We start from the raw sequence: 17,729 nt of genomic DNA, 5'->3' as shown, positions 1-17,729 counted from the left end.
ATTCTAACATTAAAAATGGCATGTTCATCTATTTTGAATACTTTTACCCTTAATCTTAAAATACCACTTTTTACATAGGGAGTTGCTTTGCAATTTTCTATAGCAATGAAAAACATAATTTATAATTCTCATAAATATATAAATTGGCAATTATTATTATGGAGCACTGAGGGAAGAAAAAATCTATTTCTCTCATTGGCTCAGAAGCAGCCACTAAAATAAAAAGCTATAATTTCCAAGACTGTTTGCTTTCCTGCTGACATTAGTGAGGCTGGGGCACAAAGCAGGAAGTATACCAGAGCCATTTCACCTTCTGCTTTCAGGAGAACACAGAATGCCAAATAGAAAAGGACCATATTAGGGAAAACACTTTATTTCCAAGTTTCTAAAATAGTATTAAAAACAATAAGGGAAAAATGCAAATTATAAAGTAGTATGATGGCACATCAATCACAACTTCCTAACAGCCCTTTCAGCATTCAGTGGTAATTGCTGAAACACTGAAATAAAGTGATGTTTCAATTATTTCATTTTAAACAATGACAGGTTTAAGAGTCACCTGATTAAAAACCATCCACACCAATATACTAGCATATCATAAGATAACTGGCTAACAGTTTTTGCAAATGGCAGTTGTTAACATATTTATTCTACACATATAAATGTTGTGCTGAGGAGGGGAGTAAGATGTTCTTTTTTACCTTTCTTTTATGATGAGTTGTAGAAGCATCCATCTCTTCCTCTCCTATATTATCAATTTGTGAAGTTGGACTACAATTCATTCTCTCCTCTTCTTGCCTCTGGAGTCTGTCTGCTACAGCCTGGATAGCTTCTGTCCATTCTTCCCTACAAAAACAAGAAAAAATTCCCATTAATAAAGAATCGTAATGATGCAAATATTTCTCTTTTATAAAATATCAAATCAACACAAAGTCTATTCCAGAGTAATACATAAGCCCCATCTTTACTTCAAGATATACTAACATTTATTTGGAGGTATATTAACAAAGAAGAAGGAGGAGGAGGAGGGGGAGGAGAAGGGGAGACGGAGAAGACGATTGTAAGGAAACTGACTAAAAATCCTTTTAAAGTATGGTTAAATTTTAATTCTCTGCACACATCTTATCTATAAAGTATATGAACCCCCAAAACTTTGCCACACTTTTAAAATGTATTGTTTAGCCATTGTAAGTCCATCACTGACATACTCAGTTTCTTTATTATGGTCCAACAGATGTTCCAAGAAAAAGCTTTCAAAGGCAAAAACTGTTACCAGATCATAGGTAAGTTTCTGTTTTAAAAAATGATAGGCACAGTTTGTAGCTTAAATAATAAATCTCAGGAGCAGTAGTATGAAGCTTTTACTTTTTGACACTTGTGCTATCAGATAAAGGATCATTTATTTCCATAGAAATAAAATCAGTTTGCAGATTTCTTAAGACAAAGTCTGTTAGAATTGCATTAAATCTGTAGGTCAATCTGGAGGAAATTGCCATCTTAATAAACTAAGTCTTCCAATCCATGAACATAGTATAGCTCTCCATTTATTTAGGTCTTCAATTTTCTAATGCAGTGTTTTGTAATTTTCTGTGAAAATGTCTTGCAAATCTTTAATTGAATTTATTTCTAAGTATTCTTTTATGCTATTATGGAAGTATAAATTTTTTTTCATTTTCTAATTTTTCTTGCTAGTATTTAGAAATACAATTGCTTTTTCTATGTTGACCTTTTATTCTATAGCCTTAATAATTTCATTTACTATTTCTACCAGCTTTTATTTTTCTGAATTTTCTACAAATACTACCATACTGTCTACAAATAAGAGCAATTTACTTCTTCCTTTCCAGTGTGTTTCCCTTTCATTTCTTTCTCTTGCCTTATAATGCACTAGAACAGACCATCAGTACAATGTTAAATAAAAGTGGTGACAGCAGACATTCTTTGTTCCACATGTTAAGAGAGAAAATATCAAGCCTTTTACCTTTGAGTATTATTAACCTGTAGTTTGTAGATAACCTTAATCAAGTTGAGTAAGTTCCTTTCCATTCCTAGCCAGCTGAGTGTTTTTGTTATGAAAGAGTGTTGAATTTTTTCAAATGCTTCTTCTGCACCTGTTGAAATGACCATGTAGTTTTCTTTTATCCTATTAATACAGTGAAATTAGTTGAATGATTTTCAGATGTTAATACAACTGAATTCTAGTATAAACTCCATTTAGTCATAATGTATTAACTTTTTCTTGCATATTTTTTGAATTTGATTTGTCAAACTTTTGTTAAGAAATTTTGCATTGACTATAGTCACAAGTACATTGGGCTACTTCTTCTTTTTTTAAATCAATATTTTTAGTGAACTATACTTGATTTACAATGCTAATTTTGCTGTATAGCAAAGTAATACAGTTAAATATATATACATGCTTTTTTTAAATGTATTCTTTTCCTTTATGGTTTATGATAGGATATTGAACATAGTTCCCTGTGCTATATAGTAGGACTTTGTTGTTTCTCCATTCTATATATAAAAGCTTACATCTGCTAACCCCAACCTGCCATTCTATCGCTCCCCCAACTCCCTCTCCCTTGGCAACCACCAGTCTGTTCTCTAGGTCTAAGATTCTGTTTTTGTTTCATAGATAGGTTCATTTGTGTCATATTTTAGATTCCACATATAAGCGATATCATATTTTGTCTTTCTCTTTCTGACTTACTTCACTTAGTATGATAATCTCTAGTTGCATCCATGTTGCTGCAAATGGCATTATTTCATTCTTTTCCATGGCTGAGTAGTATTCCATTGTATATATGTACCACATCTTTATTCATTCATCTGTCGATGGGTATTTAGGTTGTTTCTATGTTTTAGCTATTGTGAATACAGCTGCTATGAACATAGGGGCACATGGCTTTCTGAATTATACTTTTTTTTTTTTTTGGCAGTACATGAGCCTCTCACTGTTGTGGCCTCTCCCATTGTGGAGCACAGGCTCCGGACATGCAGGCTCAGCGGCCGTGGCTCATGGGTAGCCGCTCCGTGGCATGTGGGATCTTCCCGGACCGGGGCACAAACCCGTGTCCCCTGCATCAGCAGGTGGACTCTCAACCACTACGCCACCAGGGAAGCCCTGAATTATACTTTTGTATGAATATATGCCCAGGAGTGGGATTGCTGGATCATATGCTAATTCTGTTTGTAGATTTCTGAGATACCTCCATACCGTTTTCCACAGTGGCTGCACCAACTTACATTCCCAACAACAATGTAGGAGGGTTCCCTTTCCTCCACACCCTCTCCAGCATTTGTTATTTGTAACTTTTTAATGATGGACATTCTGACTGGTGTGAGGTGGTACCTCATTGCAGTTTTGATTTGCATTCTCTAATAGCAATGTTGAGCATCTTTTCACATGCCTATTGGTCATCTATATTTGTTCTTTGGAGAAATCTCTATTTACGTCTTCTGCCCATTATTTGACTAGGCTGTTTGTTTTGTTGTTGTTATGAGCTGTTTGTATATTTTGGAAGTTAAGCTCTTGTTGGTTGCAATATTTGAAAATATTTTCTCCCATTCTTGTAAGTTGTCTTTTCGTTTTGTTTATCGTTTCCTATGCTGTGCAAAAGCTTGTAAGTTTGATTAGGTCTCATTTGTTTATTTTTGTTTTTATTTCTATTGCCTTAGGAGACTGACCTAAGAAAACAATGTTAAGATTTACGTCAGAGAATGTTTAGCCTATGATCTCTTCTAGGAGTTTTATGGCGTCATTTCTTATGTTTAAGTCTTTAAGCCATTTTGAGTTTATTTTTGTGTATGGTGAGAGGATGTGTTCTAATTTCATTGATTTATATGCGGCTGTCCAACTTTCACAACACCACTTGCTGAAGAGATTGTCTTTTCCCTGTTGTATATTCTTGCCCCCTTTGTTGAAGATTAATTGACAACTGGTGTGTGGGTTTATTTCTGGGCTCTCTGTACTGTTCCATTGATCCATATGTCTGATTTTGTGCCAATACCACACTGTTTTGATAACTGTAGCTTTGTAGTATTGTCTGAAGTCTGGGAGGGTTATGCCTCCTGCTTTGTTCTTTTTCTTCAGGATTGCTTTGGTCATTCTGGGTCTTTTATGGTTCCATATGAATTTTAGGATTATTTGTTCTAGTTCTGTGAAAAATGTCATGGGTAATTTGATAGGGATTGCATCAAATCTGTAGATTGCTTTGAGTAGTATAGCCATTTTAACAATATTAATTCTTCCAATCCAAGAGCATGGGATATCTTTCCATTTCTTTGAATTATCTTCAATTTCCCTTATTAATGTTTTGTAGTTCTCAGTGTATAAGTCTTTCACCTCCTTGATCAAATTTATTCATAAGTATTTTATTTTGGGGGGTGCAATTTTTAAAGGTATTTTTTTTTTATATTCCCTGATAGTTCATCATTGGTGAAAAGAAATGCAACCAATTTCTGTATGTTAATCTTGTATCCTGCTACCTTGTTGAGTTCGTTTATCATTTCTAGTAGTTTTTATGTGGAGTCTTTAGGGTTTTGTATATATAATATATTATCATCTGCATACAATAACAATTTGACCTCTTGCATTCCAGTTTGGATACCTTTTATTTCTTCTTCATGTTTGACTGCCGTGGTTAGGACTTCCAATAGTATGCTGAATAGAAGAAGTGCAAGTGGGTATCCTTGTCTTGCTCCAGATTTTAGTGGGAAAGCTTTGAGCTTTTCACCACTGAGTATTATATTGGCTATAGGTCTGTCATGAATAACTTTTATTATCTTGAGATATGTTCCCTCTATACCCACTTTTGTAAGAGTTTTAATCATGAATACATGTTGAATTTTGTCAAATGCTTTTTCTGCATCTATTGAGATGGTCATGTGGTTTTTGGCTTTTATGTGATGTACCACATTGACTGATTTGTGTATGTTGAACCATCCTTGTGAACTTGGGATGAATCCCAATTGGTTATGGTGTATGATCTTTTTATGTGTTGTTGGATTTGGTTTGCTAATATTTTGTTGATATAGTTCTCTCTTCTTATGGTAGCACTGACCATTTTTTGGAATGAGGGTGACACTAGCCTTATAAAATGAGAAGGGAAAGGTTCCCACCTCCATTATTTTATGTAATTAATTGTGTAGGCTTGGTAATATTTCCTCTTCAAATACTTGACAGAAGTAACCAGTGAAGCCATCTGGAATTGGAGTTTTTCTTCAGGAAAAATTTTTTACTCAAACTCAATACTGTTCATTGATATTGAGCTGTTCAAGTTTGCCAATGTTTTCTAGGGGTCAGTATCAGTAATTTGTGTCTTCCCTCTTTTTTCTATTTTTTCCTAACAATCTTCCAAGACATTTTTTGATTCTATTATTTCAAAGAAATAACTTTTGTTTATGGATTATTCCCTATTATTTTTCTGCTTTCTATTTAATTGAATTCTACTCTCTATTGTTTCCTTCTTTTGGATTACTCTGGGATTAATTTACTCTACTTTTCTACTTTCTTAAGATGGAAATTTAATGACTAGAGAACTTTCTTCTTTTCAAATACAAGCATTAGAGGTGATACATTTCTCTCTAAGCACCTTTTTGCATCTATGCTCATCAGTGATAGTCGTCTGTAATTTTTTTGTCTGATATTTTTGGTTTTGGTATCAGGGTGATGGTGGCCTCGTTGAACGAGTTTGGGAGTGATCCTCCCTCTGCAATTTTTTGGAAGAGTTTAAGAAGGATAGGTGTTAGCTCTTCTCTAAATATTTGATAGAATTCGCCAGTGAAGTGATCTGGTCCTAGACTTTTGTTTGTTGGAAGATTTTCAATCACAGTTTCAATTTCAGTACCTATGATTGGTCTGTTTATATTTTCTATTTCTTCCTGGTTCAGTCTTGGAATGTTGTACCTTTCCAGTAATTTGTCCATTTCTTCCAGGTTGTCCATTTTATTTGAACATAGTTGCTTATATTAGTCTCATGATCCTTTGTATTTCTGTGGTGTCAGTTGTAATTTCTGCTTTTTCATTTCTAACTTTATTGAGTCCTCTCCCTTTTTTTCTTGATGAGTCTGGCTAAAGGTTTATCAATTTTGTTTATCTTCTGAAAGAACCAACTTTTGTTTTTATTGATCTTTGCTATTGTTTTCTTCATTTCTATTTCATTTATTTCTGCTCTGATCTTTATGATTTCTTTCCCTTTGCTAATTTTGGGTTTCCTTTGTTCTTCTTTCTCTAGCTGCTTTAGGTGTAAGGTTAGATTGTTTATGTGAGATTTTTCTTGTTTCTTGAGGTGATATTCAATTGCTACATACTTCCCTCTTAGAAGTGCTTTTCTTGTGTTTTGGAAACAGTTTTGAGTCATTGTGTTTTTGTTGTCATTTGTTTCTATGTACTTTTTTTCTTTCCTCTTTGATTTCTTCAGTGATCTCTTAGTTTTCTAGCAGCGCACTGTTTAGCCTCCATGTGTTTGTGTTATTTACAGCTTTTTTCCTCTAACTGATTTCTAATCTCATAGCACTGTGGTCAAAAAAGATACTTGATATGATTTCAATTTCCGAGGCTTGATTTGTGACACAAGATGTGATCTATCTTGGAGAATGTTCCTTGTGCGCTTAAGCAGTATTCTACTGCTTTCGGGTGGAATGTCTTATAAATATCAATTAAATCTATGTGGTCTATTGTGTTATTTAAAGCTTCTGTTTCCTTATTTATTTTCTGTCTGGATGATCTGTCCATTGGTGTACATAAGGTGTTAAATTCCACCACTATTATCGTGTTACTGTTGATTTCCCCTTTTATGGCTGTTAGCATTTGCCTTATGTAGTGAGGTGCTCTTATGTTGGGTGCATAAATATTTATGATTATTATGTTTTCTTCTTGGATTAATCCCTTGATCATTATGTAGTGTCCTTCCATGTCTCTTGTAACAAGCCTTTATTTTAAAGTCTATTTTATCTGATACGAGTATTGCTACTACAGATTTCTTTTGATTTCCATTTGCATGGAATAGCTTTTTCCATCTCCTCACTTTCATTCTGTATGTATCCCTAAGTCTGAAGTGGATCTCTTGAAGACAGCATATATGGGTCCTGTTTTTGTATCCATTCAGCCAGTCTGTATCTTTTGGTTGGAGTATTAAATCCATTTACATTCAAGGCGATTATTGGTATGTATGTTCCTATTACCATTTTCTTAATTGTTTGGGGTTTGTTTTTCTGGGTCTTTTTCTTCTCTTGTGTTGCCCACCTAGAGAAGTTCCTTTAGCATTTGTTGTAAAGCTGGTTTGGTGGTGCTGAATTATCTTAGCTTTTGTTTGCCTGTAAAGCTTTTGATTTCTCTGTTGAATCTGAATGAGATCCTTGCTGGGTAGAGTAATCTTGGTTGTACATTTTTCCCTTTCATCACTTTAAAGATATATCCTGCCACTGCCTTCTGACCTGCAGCATTTCTGCTGAAAAATCAGCTGATAACCTTATAGGGATTCCCTTGTATTTTATTTGTTGCTTTTCCCTTGCTGTTTTAAATTTTTTTTTCTTTCAATTTAATTGTTGTTAGTTTGATTAATATGTGTCTTGGTGTGTTTCTCCCAAGGTTTATCCTATATGGGACTCTCTGTGCTTCCTGGACTTGGGTGGCTATTTCCTTTCCCACGTTAGGGAAGTTTTCAACTATAATTTCTTCAGATATTTTCTCAGACACTTTCTCTTTCTATTCTTCTTCTGGGACCCCTATAATTTGTTATGTTGTTGCATTTAATATTGTCCCAGAGGTCTCTGAGACTGTCCTCAGTTCTTTTCATTATTTATTCTGCTCCTCAGTGGTTATTTCCACCATTCTATCTTCCAGCTCATTTATCCATTCTTCTGTCTCAGTTATTCTGCTACTGATTCCTTCTAGTGTAGTTTTCATTTCAGTTATTGTGTTGTTATTCACTGTTTGTTTGGTTTTTAGTTCTACTAGGTCTTTGTTAACCATTTCTTGTATTTTCTTGATCTGTGCCTCCATTCTATTTCTGTGACTTTGGATCATCTTTACTATCATTACTCTGTATTCTTTTTCAGGTAGGTTGCCTATTTCCTCTTCTTTTATTTGGTCTTGTAGGTTTTTACCTTGCTCCTCCATCTGTAAAATGTTTTTGTCAACTGTTTTTTTTTTTTTTTTTTGATGGGTGGGGCTGTGTTTCTGTCTTACTGGCTGTTTGGCTTGTGGCATCCAGCACTGGAGTTTGCAGGCAGTTGGGTAGAGCTGGGTCTTGGTGCTGAGATGAGGACCTCCAAGAGACCTCGCTCCAATTAAGATTCCCTGGGGTCTGAGCTTCTCTGTTGGTCCAGCTGTTTGGACTCAGCGCTCCCACCACAGGAGCTCAGGCCCAACCTCTGCCCTGGGAGCCAAGATACCACAATCCATACATCACAGCAGTCATTTCCAGAGAAGATTTGGGATTACTGGAATATCTGACATGGACTGAAGTGTTATTTAATTTATTTATGTATATCAATTTTAACAGCTTTATTGGAATATAATTCACATATCACACAAAGTACTCCTTTAATGTGAACAAGTCAGCGATACCTAGTATGTTCACAAAATTGTGCAACCATCACCGTAACTTAAGCACATTTAAGAACATTTTAATCACCCCAACGAGAAACCCTAACCCTAGGCATCTACCAATGTACTTTCTGTCTGTCTGCCTGTTCTAAGCACTTCACATAAATGGAATCATACAAAATATTGTTCTTTACGACTGGCTTCTTGTGATTTAACAAAATGTTTTTAAGGCTCATCCATGATGTACTTCATTTCTTATTATTTTTGAATAACATTATATTGTAAAAATGTACCATATTGATTTACCCAATTGTCAGTTCATGGATATTTCTATTGCTTGTACTTTTTGGCAATTATGAATAACGCTACTATGAACATCATATATAAGTTTTTTTGAGTATACATAAGTTTTTATTCCTTTGTGGTATATACTTAGGAGAGGAATTTCTGGGTCATATGGTAACTCTATATTTAACTTTTGAGGACCTGCCATATTGTTTTCCAAAGCAGCTGTACCATTTTACACTCCAACCAGCACTGTATGCGGCTTCCAATTTCTCCACACTTGCTATTAGCTGTCTGTTTTATTGTAGCTATTCCAGTGCATGTGAAGTGGTATCTCACTGTGACTTTGATTTTTGTTTTCCTGAAGCTAATGATGTTAAGCACCTTCTCATGTGCTCATGGGCTATTTGTATATCTTCTTTGGAGAAATCTCTATTCAAATCCTTTGCCCATTTTTTAATTGTGTGATTTGTCTTTTGTATTGAGTTGTAAGATTTCTTTGTATATTCTGGATACAAGTCCCTTATAACGTATATGATTTGCAAACGTTTTCTCCCATACTATGGGTTGTCTTTTCACTTTCTTGATAGTGTCTTTTAAAAGATAAAAGTTTTAATTTTGATGATTCCAAATTACCTATTTTTGTTTCTTCTCTTGCTTGTGCTTTTTGTATCATACCTAGGAAATCACTGCCTAATCCAAGATTATTAACATTTACATCTATGTTTTCTTCTGAGTGTTTTATAGTTTTAGCTCTTACATTTAGGTTTTTGATCAATTTTTAGTTAATTGCTGTATACAGTGTGAGGTATAGGTCTAAATTCATTTTTTTGCATGTGAACATCCAGTTATCCCAAGACCATTTGTTGAAACATTGTTCTTTGCCATTGAATGCCCTTGGCACCCCTGACAATAATCAATTGACCACAGAGATATGGGTTTGTTTCTGGACTCTCCATTCTATTCCATTATCTGTCTATATACTATCCTTATGTCAGTACAATACTGTCTTGATTATAGTAGCTTTGTAGTGGGTTTTGAAATTGGGAATTGTAAGTACTTGAACTTTGTTCTTCTTTTTCAAGACTTTCCGTCCATTCCAGGACCCTTTTATTTGTTATTGTTAGAATTCTAGGGTCAGATTGTTAATTTCTGGGGGGAAAGAGCAGTTCAAATTTTGATAGGGATTTTATTGAATCAGTAGGTCTACTAGGGGAGTATTGCCATCTTAACACTAAGTCTTCCAATCCGTGAATGTGAGGTGCCTTTCCACTTATTTAGATCTTCTTTAATTTCACTCAACAATGTTTTGTGTAGTTTTCAGTGTACAAGTCTTGTATGTCATTTGTTAAATTTATTCCTAAGTATATTATCCTTTTGATGCTATTGTAAATGGAACTGTTTTCTTAATTTCATTTTTGAATTATTCATTGTAAGTGAATAGAAATACAATTGATTTTTGTATATGATCTTGTATTGTAACCTTGTTGAGTCCCTGTATTAGGTCTAATAGTTTTGTGCAGCGGGTGGGAGTTCCTTAGGATTTTCTATACACAGGATTATTTCATCTGCAAATAGAAAAGTTTTACTTCTTTTCCAATGTAGATTCATTTTATTTCTTTCCTTTGCCTAATAGCCCTGTCCAGAACCTCCAGAACAATATAGAATAGAATTGGTGAGAGATGACATTCTTGCGTTGTTCCTGATTTTAGGGGGAAGAATTTCTGTCTTTCACCATTAAGTACGGTGTTAGCTGTGGGTTTTTCGTAGATGTCTTATATCAGGTTGAAGATGTTTCTTTCTATTTCTAGTTTGAGTGTTTTTATCATGAAGGGATGTTAAATTTTGCCCAATGCTTTTTATGCAGCTACTGAGATGATAATGTGGTTTTTGTCCTTTATTCTATTGATGTGGTATACTTAACTTAATTGAGCCTTAATATTAAATCAATGTTGCATTTCTGGAATAAAACCCACTTGCTCATGCTGTTTAAAAAAAAAAGGCTTAGCTGTAGGGGGTGGGTCTAGGCGGGGGCAGGGCCTAGGCTTAGGTGGGCGGAAGAGGCCCTGGGGGGATGGTGGTGGGGTGGGGCCTAGGCCCCCAGAGGGGCCTTGGGGTGACCCCTCCCCCAGCCCCTTCCATCCCCTCCCCCAGCTGTCCCTCAGGGACACCAGTCCCTTCTTGCCTCTACTTTTCCTCCCTCCCTCCCATGCCCCCAGGCCCCACATGGCCAGAGGGGGCCTTGGAGGGCAGAGGATCAGGTGCTGGACCTCACCAGGCTCCCTGGGCCTGAGTGGGTGTGGGAAATGCTGGTTGTGTTCCCTTCTGATCCTCCGATCCCGAGAAGGTCTCCCTCCATTCCCGCTGATCTCTTCACCATGGGTAGGCCCCTCCCGAGCGTGGGAACCCCTCCCCTCCCCCAGCCACCCCTCAGGGGCACCAGTCCCCATCTAGCCTCTACTTTTCCTCCCCCTCCCTCCCATACCCCCAGGACCAATGCAGCCAGAGCGGCCCTCAGAGGTCAGAAGATCAAGCCCTGGACCTCAGCAGACTCCCTAGGCCCAAGTGGGCAGGGGAAACACTGGCCATGTTCCCTTCCAATCCTCTGATCCCTTGAGAGTCTCTCACTGTCCCTGTTGGTCCTCTCTCTGTGAGTGGGCCCCTCCAGGCGTGGGAACTCTTCCCCTCCCCCAGCCACCCCTCAGGGGCACCGGTCCTGTCTGGCCTCCACTTATCCTCCCCCCTCCCTCCCCCAACGTCCTACCCCATCGCTCGGGGGTTCCTCCCATCCCCTCAGGTGTGCAAGCTCCCCCATCAGTGCCTGGTAGGTGCCCTAGTTGTGAGGAGAGGAGAGCTCCACGTCCTCCTACTCTGCCATATTGAACCCGCCTGTATCTGTGGTTTTGCATCCTCAGATTCAACCAACTAAGCATTGTGTAGCGCTGGAGAATGTATTTATTGAAAAAAAAATCCACATATAAGTGGAATAGTGCAGTTCGAACCATATTGTTCAAAGATCAGCTGTAATTTGTAATGGCTCTTTTGAATTTTGTTTTTGACTAAATGATTACTAAGAGGTATGTTATTCAATTTCCAAATACCTGCAGCTTTTCTGGTTTTCTTATTCACTTGATTTCGAATCAATCATTTTTTAATCCAGGATTATAAACCAGGATACAATTAATCCTGTTTAATTAACCATATGTATTTGAAAACTGTTTATTCTGCCAATTTTGGGTGTAGTAGTCTGTAAATATCAATTACATCATGGTGGTAGTATAATTCTATGTCTTTGTTGATTTTTTGTCTAGTTGCTCTTATTGAAAAAAATTTTTTAATTTCCAAATATGATGGTGGGATTGTCTGTTTTTCTCTTTTTAATCGTTACTGTATGCATACATATTAATAATTGTATATCATCCAGATCAATCGACCCTTTTATCATAGCTGTCTTACTAGTTTCTAGTAATATTTTATTTTGAAATCTCATATAATATAGCAAATCTCCTTTTTATGCTTAATGAATGCATGATACAACCTAGCTCTCTTTATATTTAAAGTACATCTCTGACAGAGAGTATTTAGGTAAACCTTGCATTTTCATCAATTCTGAAATTCTCTGCCTTTTAACTGCAGTGTTAAATACATTAATACTTAATACAATTATTTATATGGTTGCACAAGAGTCCACTGTTTTATTTTTTTCTGCTTGTCTCCTCTTCTTATTTTCCTCTTTGCCTTTCTGGTTTTGTTTTATTATTTTATACTTTTTTCAGGATTCCAGTTTGGTTTTCCTTCAGGGTTTTCAGCCATCTTATTCTGTATTATTTTAAAATATACTCTTAACTTACATAGAGTTCACTTATATAATGTAAAACAGATTCATTAATGTTTTATGATTCTATTTCTTTTCATATTATCTTGGTGATCATCATACACTTCCTTTCCTTTTAGAATTTATCCTTGAAATTATAACATTCATCCCTGACTTAGCAAAGTCTAATATATCAGTACTTCTAACTCTTCCCAGAAAACACAGTGAGGTCTCTAGAAATGAACTCCATTTTCCCATTGACCTCAATTTATGCTATTATTTCAGATTTGTTTTATTCTTTATATAATCAAACCATAAAATATATTATTATTGTTCATAAGATCAATACTCATTTGGCTTTATCAACTTATTTACTATTTTAACTGTTTTTCATTTATTCTTACATCTTTCCTCCCATTTGGAATGATTTTTATTCTGTCTGAAGAAGGATTTCCTTTACAGCAGGTCTGCTGGTAACAAACTGTATCAGTAATCTTTGCTCTGCACTTTAAAATTACTTTAAAAATATAAATATGCATTGTGAACTGAATACCTCAGTAAAGCTAATTAGCATTCATTACATCACATAGGTACCATTTTTTTGTTCTTTGCATCCTCCCTATCTGGCCACCACCTGTTTGTCCTCCCTATCTATGTGTTTCTGTTTTGTTTTTAGATTCCACATATAACTGAAATCATATGGTATTTGTCTCTGTCTGCCTTATTCACTTAGTATAATACTCTTTTAGGTTCATCCATTTTGTCACGTCAAGATTTCATTCTTTTTTCCATTGTATATGCATACCACATCTTTGTTATCCATTCATCTATGGATGCACAATAAGGTTGCTTCCATAGCTTGGCTACTTTAAATAATACTGCAATGAACACAAGGGTGTATACATCTTTTCAAATTAGTGTTTTCATTTTCTTAAGAAAAATAACTAGAAGTAAACTTGCTAGATTGGATGGTAGTACTATTTTTAATTTTTGAGGACCCTCCATACTGTTTTCCATAGTGGCTGCACCAATTTACATTCCTGCCAACAGTGTGCAAGGGTTCCCTTTTCCCCACATCCTCATCAGCACTTGTTATTTCTTATCTTTCTGATAATTTCCATTCTAACAGGTGTGAGGTGATATCTCATTGTGGTTTTGATTTCCATTTTGAGCATCTTTTCATGGGTCTGCTGGCCATCTGTATGTCTTCCTTGGAAAAATGTCTATTCAGATCCTATGCTTATTTTTTATTCAGATTGTTTTCCTGATATTGAACTGTGTGAGAGTTCTTTATGTGTTTTGAATATTAACCATTTATTGGATATATACTTTGCAAATATCTTCTCCCATTTAGTAAGTTGCCTTTTTGTTTTGTTAATGGTTCTCTTCACTGTGTAGAAGCTTTTGTTTGATATATTCTCATTTGTTTACTTCTGCTTTTGTTTTTCTTGCCTGGGAAGACCTATCAAAAAAATATTGCTAAGACTGATGTCAAAGAGCATACTGAGGGCTTCCCTGGTGGTGCAGTGGTTGGGAGTCCGCCTGCCAATGCAGGGGACACAGGTTTGAGCTCTGGTCCAGGAGGATCCCATGGAGCAACTAGGCCTGTGTGCCACAGCTGCTGAGCCTGTGCTCTGGAGCCCGCGAGCCACAGCTGCTGGGCCCGTGTGCCACAACTACTGAGGCCCATGTGCCTGGAGCCCATGCTCTGCAACAGGAGAGGCCACTGCAGTGAGAGGCCTGTGCACCGCAATGAAGAGTAGCCCCTGCTCGCCGCAGCTGGAGGAAGCCCACATGCAGCAACGAAGACCCAATGCAGCCATAAGTAAATTAATAAATAAATAAATAATTTTTTTTATAAAAAGAGCATATTGATTATGTTTTCTTTTAGAAGTTTTGTGCTTTCAGGTCTCACATTTAAGTCTTGAATTCATTTTGAGATTATTTTGTATATAGTTTAAGAAAGTAGTTCAGTTTCATTCTTTTGCATGAAGCAGCCAGTTTTCCCAACACCATTTATTTAAGCATTTCTTCCTCTTCAATTTTTTTAGAATAGCTTAACAAGTATAGATATTAGCTCTTCTTTAAATGTTTGGTAGAATTCACCTGAAAAGCTGCCTGGCCTGAACTTTTGTTTGTTGGAAGGTTTTGGTTTTTTTTTAACTGATTCAATTTCAATTACTGGTAACTGGTCTGTTCATATACTCTATTTCTTCCTCATTCAGTCTTGGGAGATTGTACATTTCTAGTAATTTATCCACTACTTTTAGGTTGTCCAATTTACTGGTGTATAATTGTTCACAGTATTCTTTCATGATCCTTTCTTTACTGTGGTTTTGGTTGTAATGTCTCCTCTTTCATTTCAGATTTTATTTATTTTGGCCCTTTTCTCTTTTTCTCGATGAGTCTGTCTAAAGGATTTTCAATTTTGCTTACTTTTTCAAAGAACCAGCTTTTAGTTTCATTGATATTTTCTATTATTTTTTCAGTCTCTATTTTATTAATTTCTACTCTGGCCTTTATTATTTCTTTCTTTCTACTAATTCAGGGTTTTGTTTATTCTTTATTCTTCTATTCCTAGTTTTCTTAGGTGAAAGGTTAGGGTGCTTATTTGAGATTTCTCTTGTTTCCTGAGGTAGGCATGTATTAATACAAGTTTCCCTCTTAGAGCTGCTTTTGCTGTATCCCACTGATTTTGAATCATTGTGTTTCCATTTTCATTTGGCTCAAAGTATTCTTTTATTTCCTCTATGATTTCTTTAGTGACCCACTGATTATTTAGTATCATATTGTTTAGCTGCCATGTGTCCACATAGGTGATTTCTAGTCTCATACCTTCATAGTCAGAAAAGATGCTTGATATAATTTCAATCCTTAAATTTGTTGAGACCTGTTTTGTGGCCTAGCATGTGATATATCCCGGAGAGTCTTTCATGTGCACTTGAAAAGAATGTGTATTCTGCTGGGTTTAGATGGAATATCCTTTCTCTCTTTCTCTGTATGTGTGTGTGTGTGTGTGTATGTATATTATCTGGTCTAATGTGAAATTTAAGGCCAGTATTGCCTTACTAATTTTTCTGTTTGGATGATCTGTCCATTGATGTAAGTGGGATGTTAAAAGTCCCCTATTATTGTGTTATTGTCAATATCTCCCTTTAATATTTGCTTTATGTATTTAGATGCTCCTATGTTGGGTGCATATATATTTACAATTTTTATATGTTCTTCTTGATCCCTTTATCATCACGTATATCCTTCGTTGTCTCTTGCTAAAGTCTTTGCTTTAAACTCTATATATTGGCATTTTGTATTTACTGGCATTTTATTTATTGCTTTCTGGTTGTTTTTGTGGTTATTTTTTGTTCCTTTCTTCTTCTTTTGTTCTCTTCCCTAGTGACATGATGACTAGCTTTAGTATCATATTTGCATTATATTAACATTGTATGTGATCATTTTAAGTTGATGATCACTTAACTTCAAACACATTCTAACAATCCACCCCCATACACACATTTAATGTTTTAGACATATTTTACATCATTTTGTTTTGTGTGTCGCTTAACTACTTATTGTAGCTATAAATGATTTTACTACTTTTGTCTTTTAACCTTTCTATTAGCTTTAAAAGTGATTGATGGGCCCCCCGCGCTTGTCCAGGCGGCCGGAGCCGAGAGGCGCATCCCGGCCGGGAGAGGAGGAGGACCACGAGTTGCTCGAAAGGGACCAACTCGCAAAGTGCCCAGGAGAAAGGGCAGCGGACGCGCGGCCGACAGGGGTGGTGGCGCCCGGACCCCGCGTCGCGCCGGTCCCAGCGCCCCGGCCCCTACGGCCCGCGGCATGGCCCGGGGCTTGGCGCTGCCGTTGCTGTGCGTCCCATCCGTCTGGGTGGCCGCCGCTCTCCTGCTCTGCGTGTCCGGGACCTCAGATACACCAGAAATACATCTACACGTGGAACAACTCCTACAGAACACCTACTGAACGCTGGCAGAAGACCTCAGACCTCCCAAAAGGCAAGAAACTCCCCACGTACCTGGGTAGGGCAAAAGAAAAAAAAGAAAAAACAGAGACAAAAGAATAGGGACGGCACCTGCACCAGTGGGAGGGAGCTGTGAAGGAGGAAAAGTTTCCACACACTAGGAAGCCCCTTCGCGGGCGGAGACTGCAGGGGGCGGAGGGGGGAGCTTCGGGGCCGCGGAGGAGTGCACAGCAACGGGTGCGGAGGGCAAAGCGGGGAGATTCCCGCACAGAGGATCGGTGCCGACCGGCACTCACCAGCCCGAGAGGCTTGTCTGCTCACCGGCCGGGGCGGGCGGGGCTGCGAGCTGAGGCCGGAGCGACTGGGGTTGGCGGCTTGAACATAGCCTGAAGGGGTTAGTGCACCACGGCTAGCTGGGAGGGAGTCCGGGGAAAAGTCTGCACCTGCCGAAGAGGCAAGAGACTTTTTCTCCCCTCTTTGTTTCCTGGTGCGTGAGGAGAGGGGTTTAAGAACGCTGCTTAAAGGAGCTCCAGAGACGGGCGCGAGCCGCGGCTAAAAGCGCGAACCCCAGAGACGGGCGTGAGCCGCGGCTAAAAGCACGGACCCCAGAGACGGGCGCGAGCCGCGGCTGAAAGCGCGGACCCCAGAGACGGGCGGGAGACGATAAGGCTGCTGCTGCCGCCACCGAGGGGCCTGTGTGCGAGCACAGGTCACTCTCCACACCCCTCTTCCGCGGAGCCTGTGCAGCCCGCCACTGCCAGGTTCCCGGGATCCAGGGACAACTTCCCGGGGAGAACGCACAGTGGGCCTCAGGCTGGTGCAAAGTCACGCCGGCCTTTGCCGCCGCAGGCCCGCCCCGCACGCCGTGCCCCTCCCGCCCCGCCGGCCTGAGTGCGCCAGAGCCCCCGAATCAGCGGCTCTTTTAACCCCGTCCTGTCTGAGCAAAAAACAGACGCTGTCCAGCGACCTACACGCAGTGGCAGGGCCAAATCCAAAGCTGAGCCCCTGGAAGCTGTGAGAACAAAGAAGAGAAAGGGAAATCTCTCCCAGCAGCCTCAGAAGCAGCGGATTAAAGCTCCACAATCAACTTGATATACCCTCCA

General features: G+C 38.1%; 1 protein-coding gene across 3 annotated transcripts in view; it reads right to left on the bottom strand.

Moving 5' to 3' along the window:
- Nucleotides 1–17,729, bottom strand: part of AKT3 (AKT serine/threonine kinase 3) — a 397,863-nt gene that overhangs the window by 186,932 nt on the left and 193,202 nt on the right. For 2 of the 3 annotated variants that reach the window (XM_027122451.1, XM_027122452.1), the window contains one exon: nucleotides 702–846. In XM_027122451.1, the coding sequence (XP_026978252.1) occupies nucleotides 702–846 (145 nt within the window). Of the gene's footprint in view, nucleotides 1–701; nucleotides 847–1,981; nucleotides 2,144–17,729 lie in introns of all 3 variants that reach the window. The other variant, XM_027122450.1, reaches the window with a different exon arrangement.

The sequence above is a fragment of the Aethalodelphis obliquidens genome, unplaced genomic scaffold (assembly GCF_003676395.1).
Source record: "Aethalodelphis obliquidens isolate GAN/ISIS:26980383/991018 unplaced genomic scaffold, ASM367639v1 scaffold24, whole genome shotgun sequence".
Taxonomy (NCBI): domain Eukaryota; kingdom Metazoa; phylum Chordata; class Mammalia; order Artiodactyla; family Delphinidae; genus Aethalodelphis; species Aethalodelphis obliquidens.
This window is presented reverse-complemented; position numbering and strand designations above follow the sequence as displayed.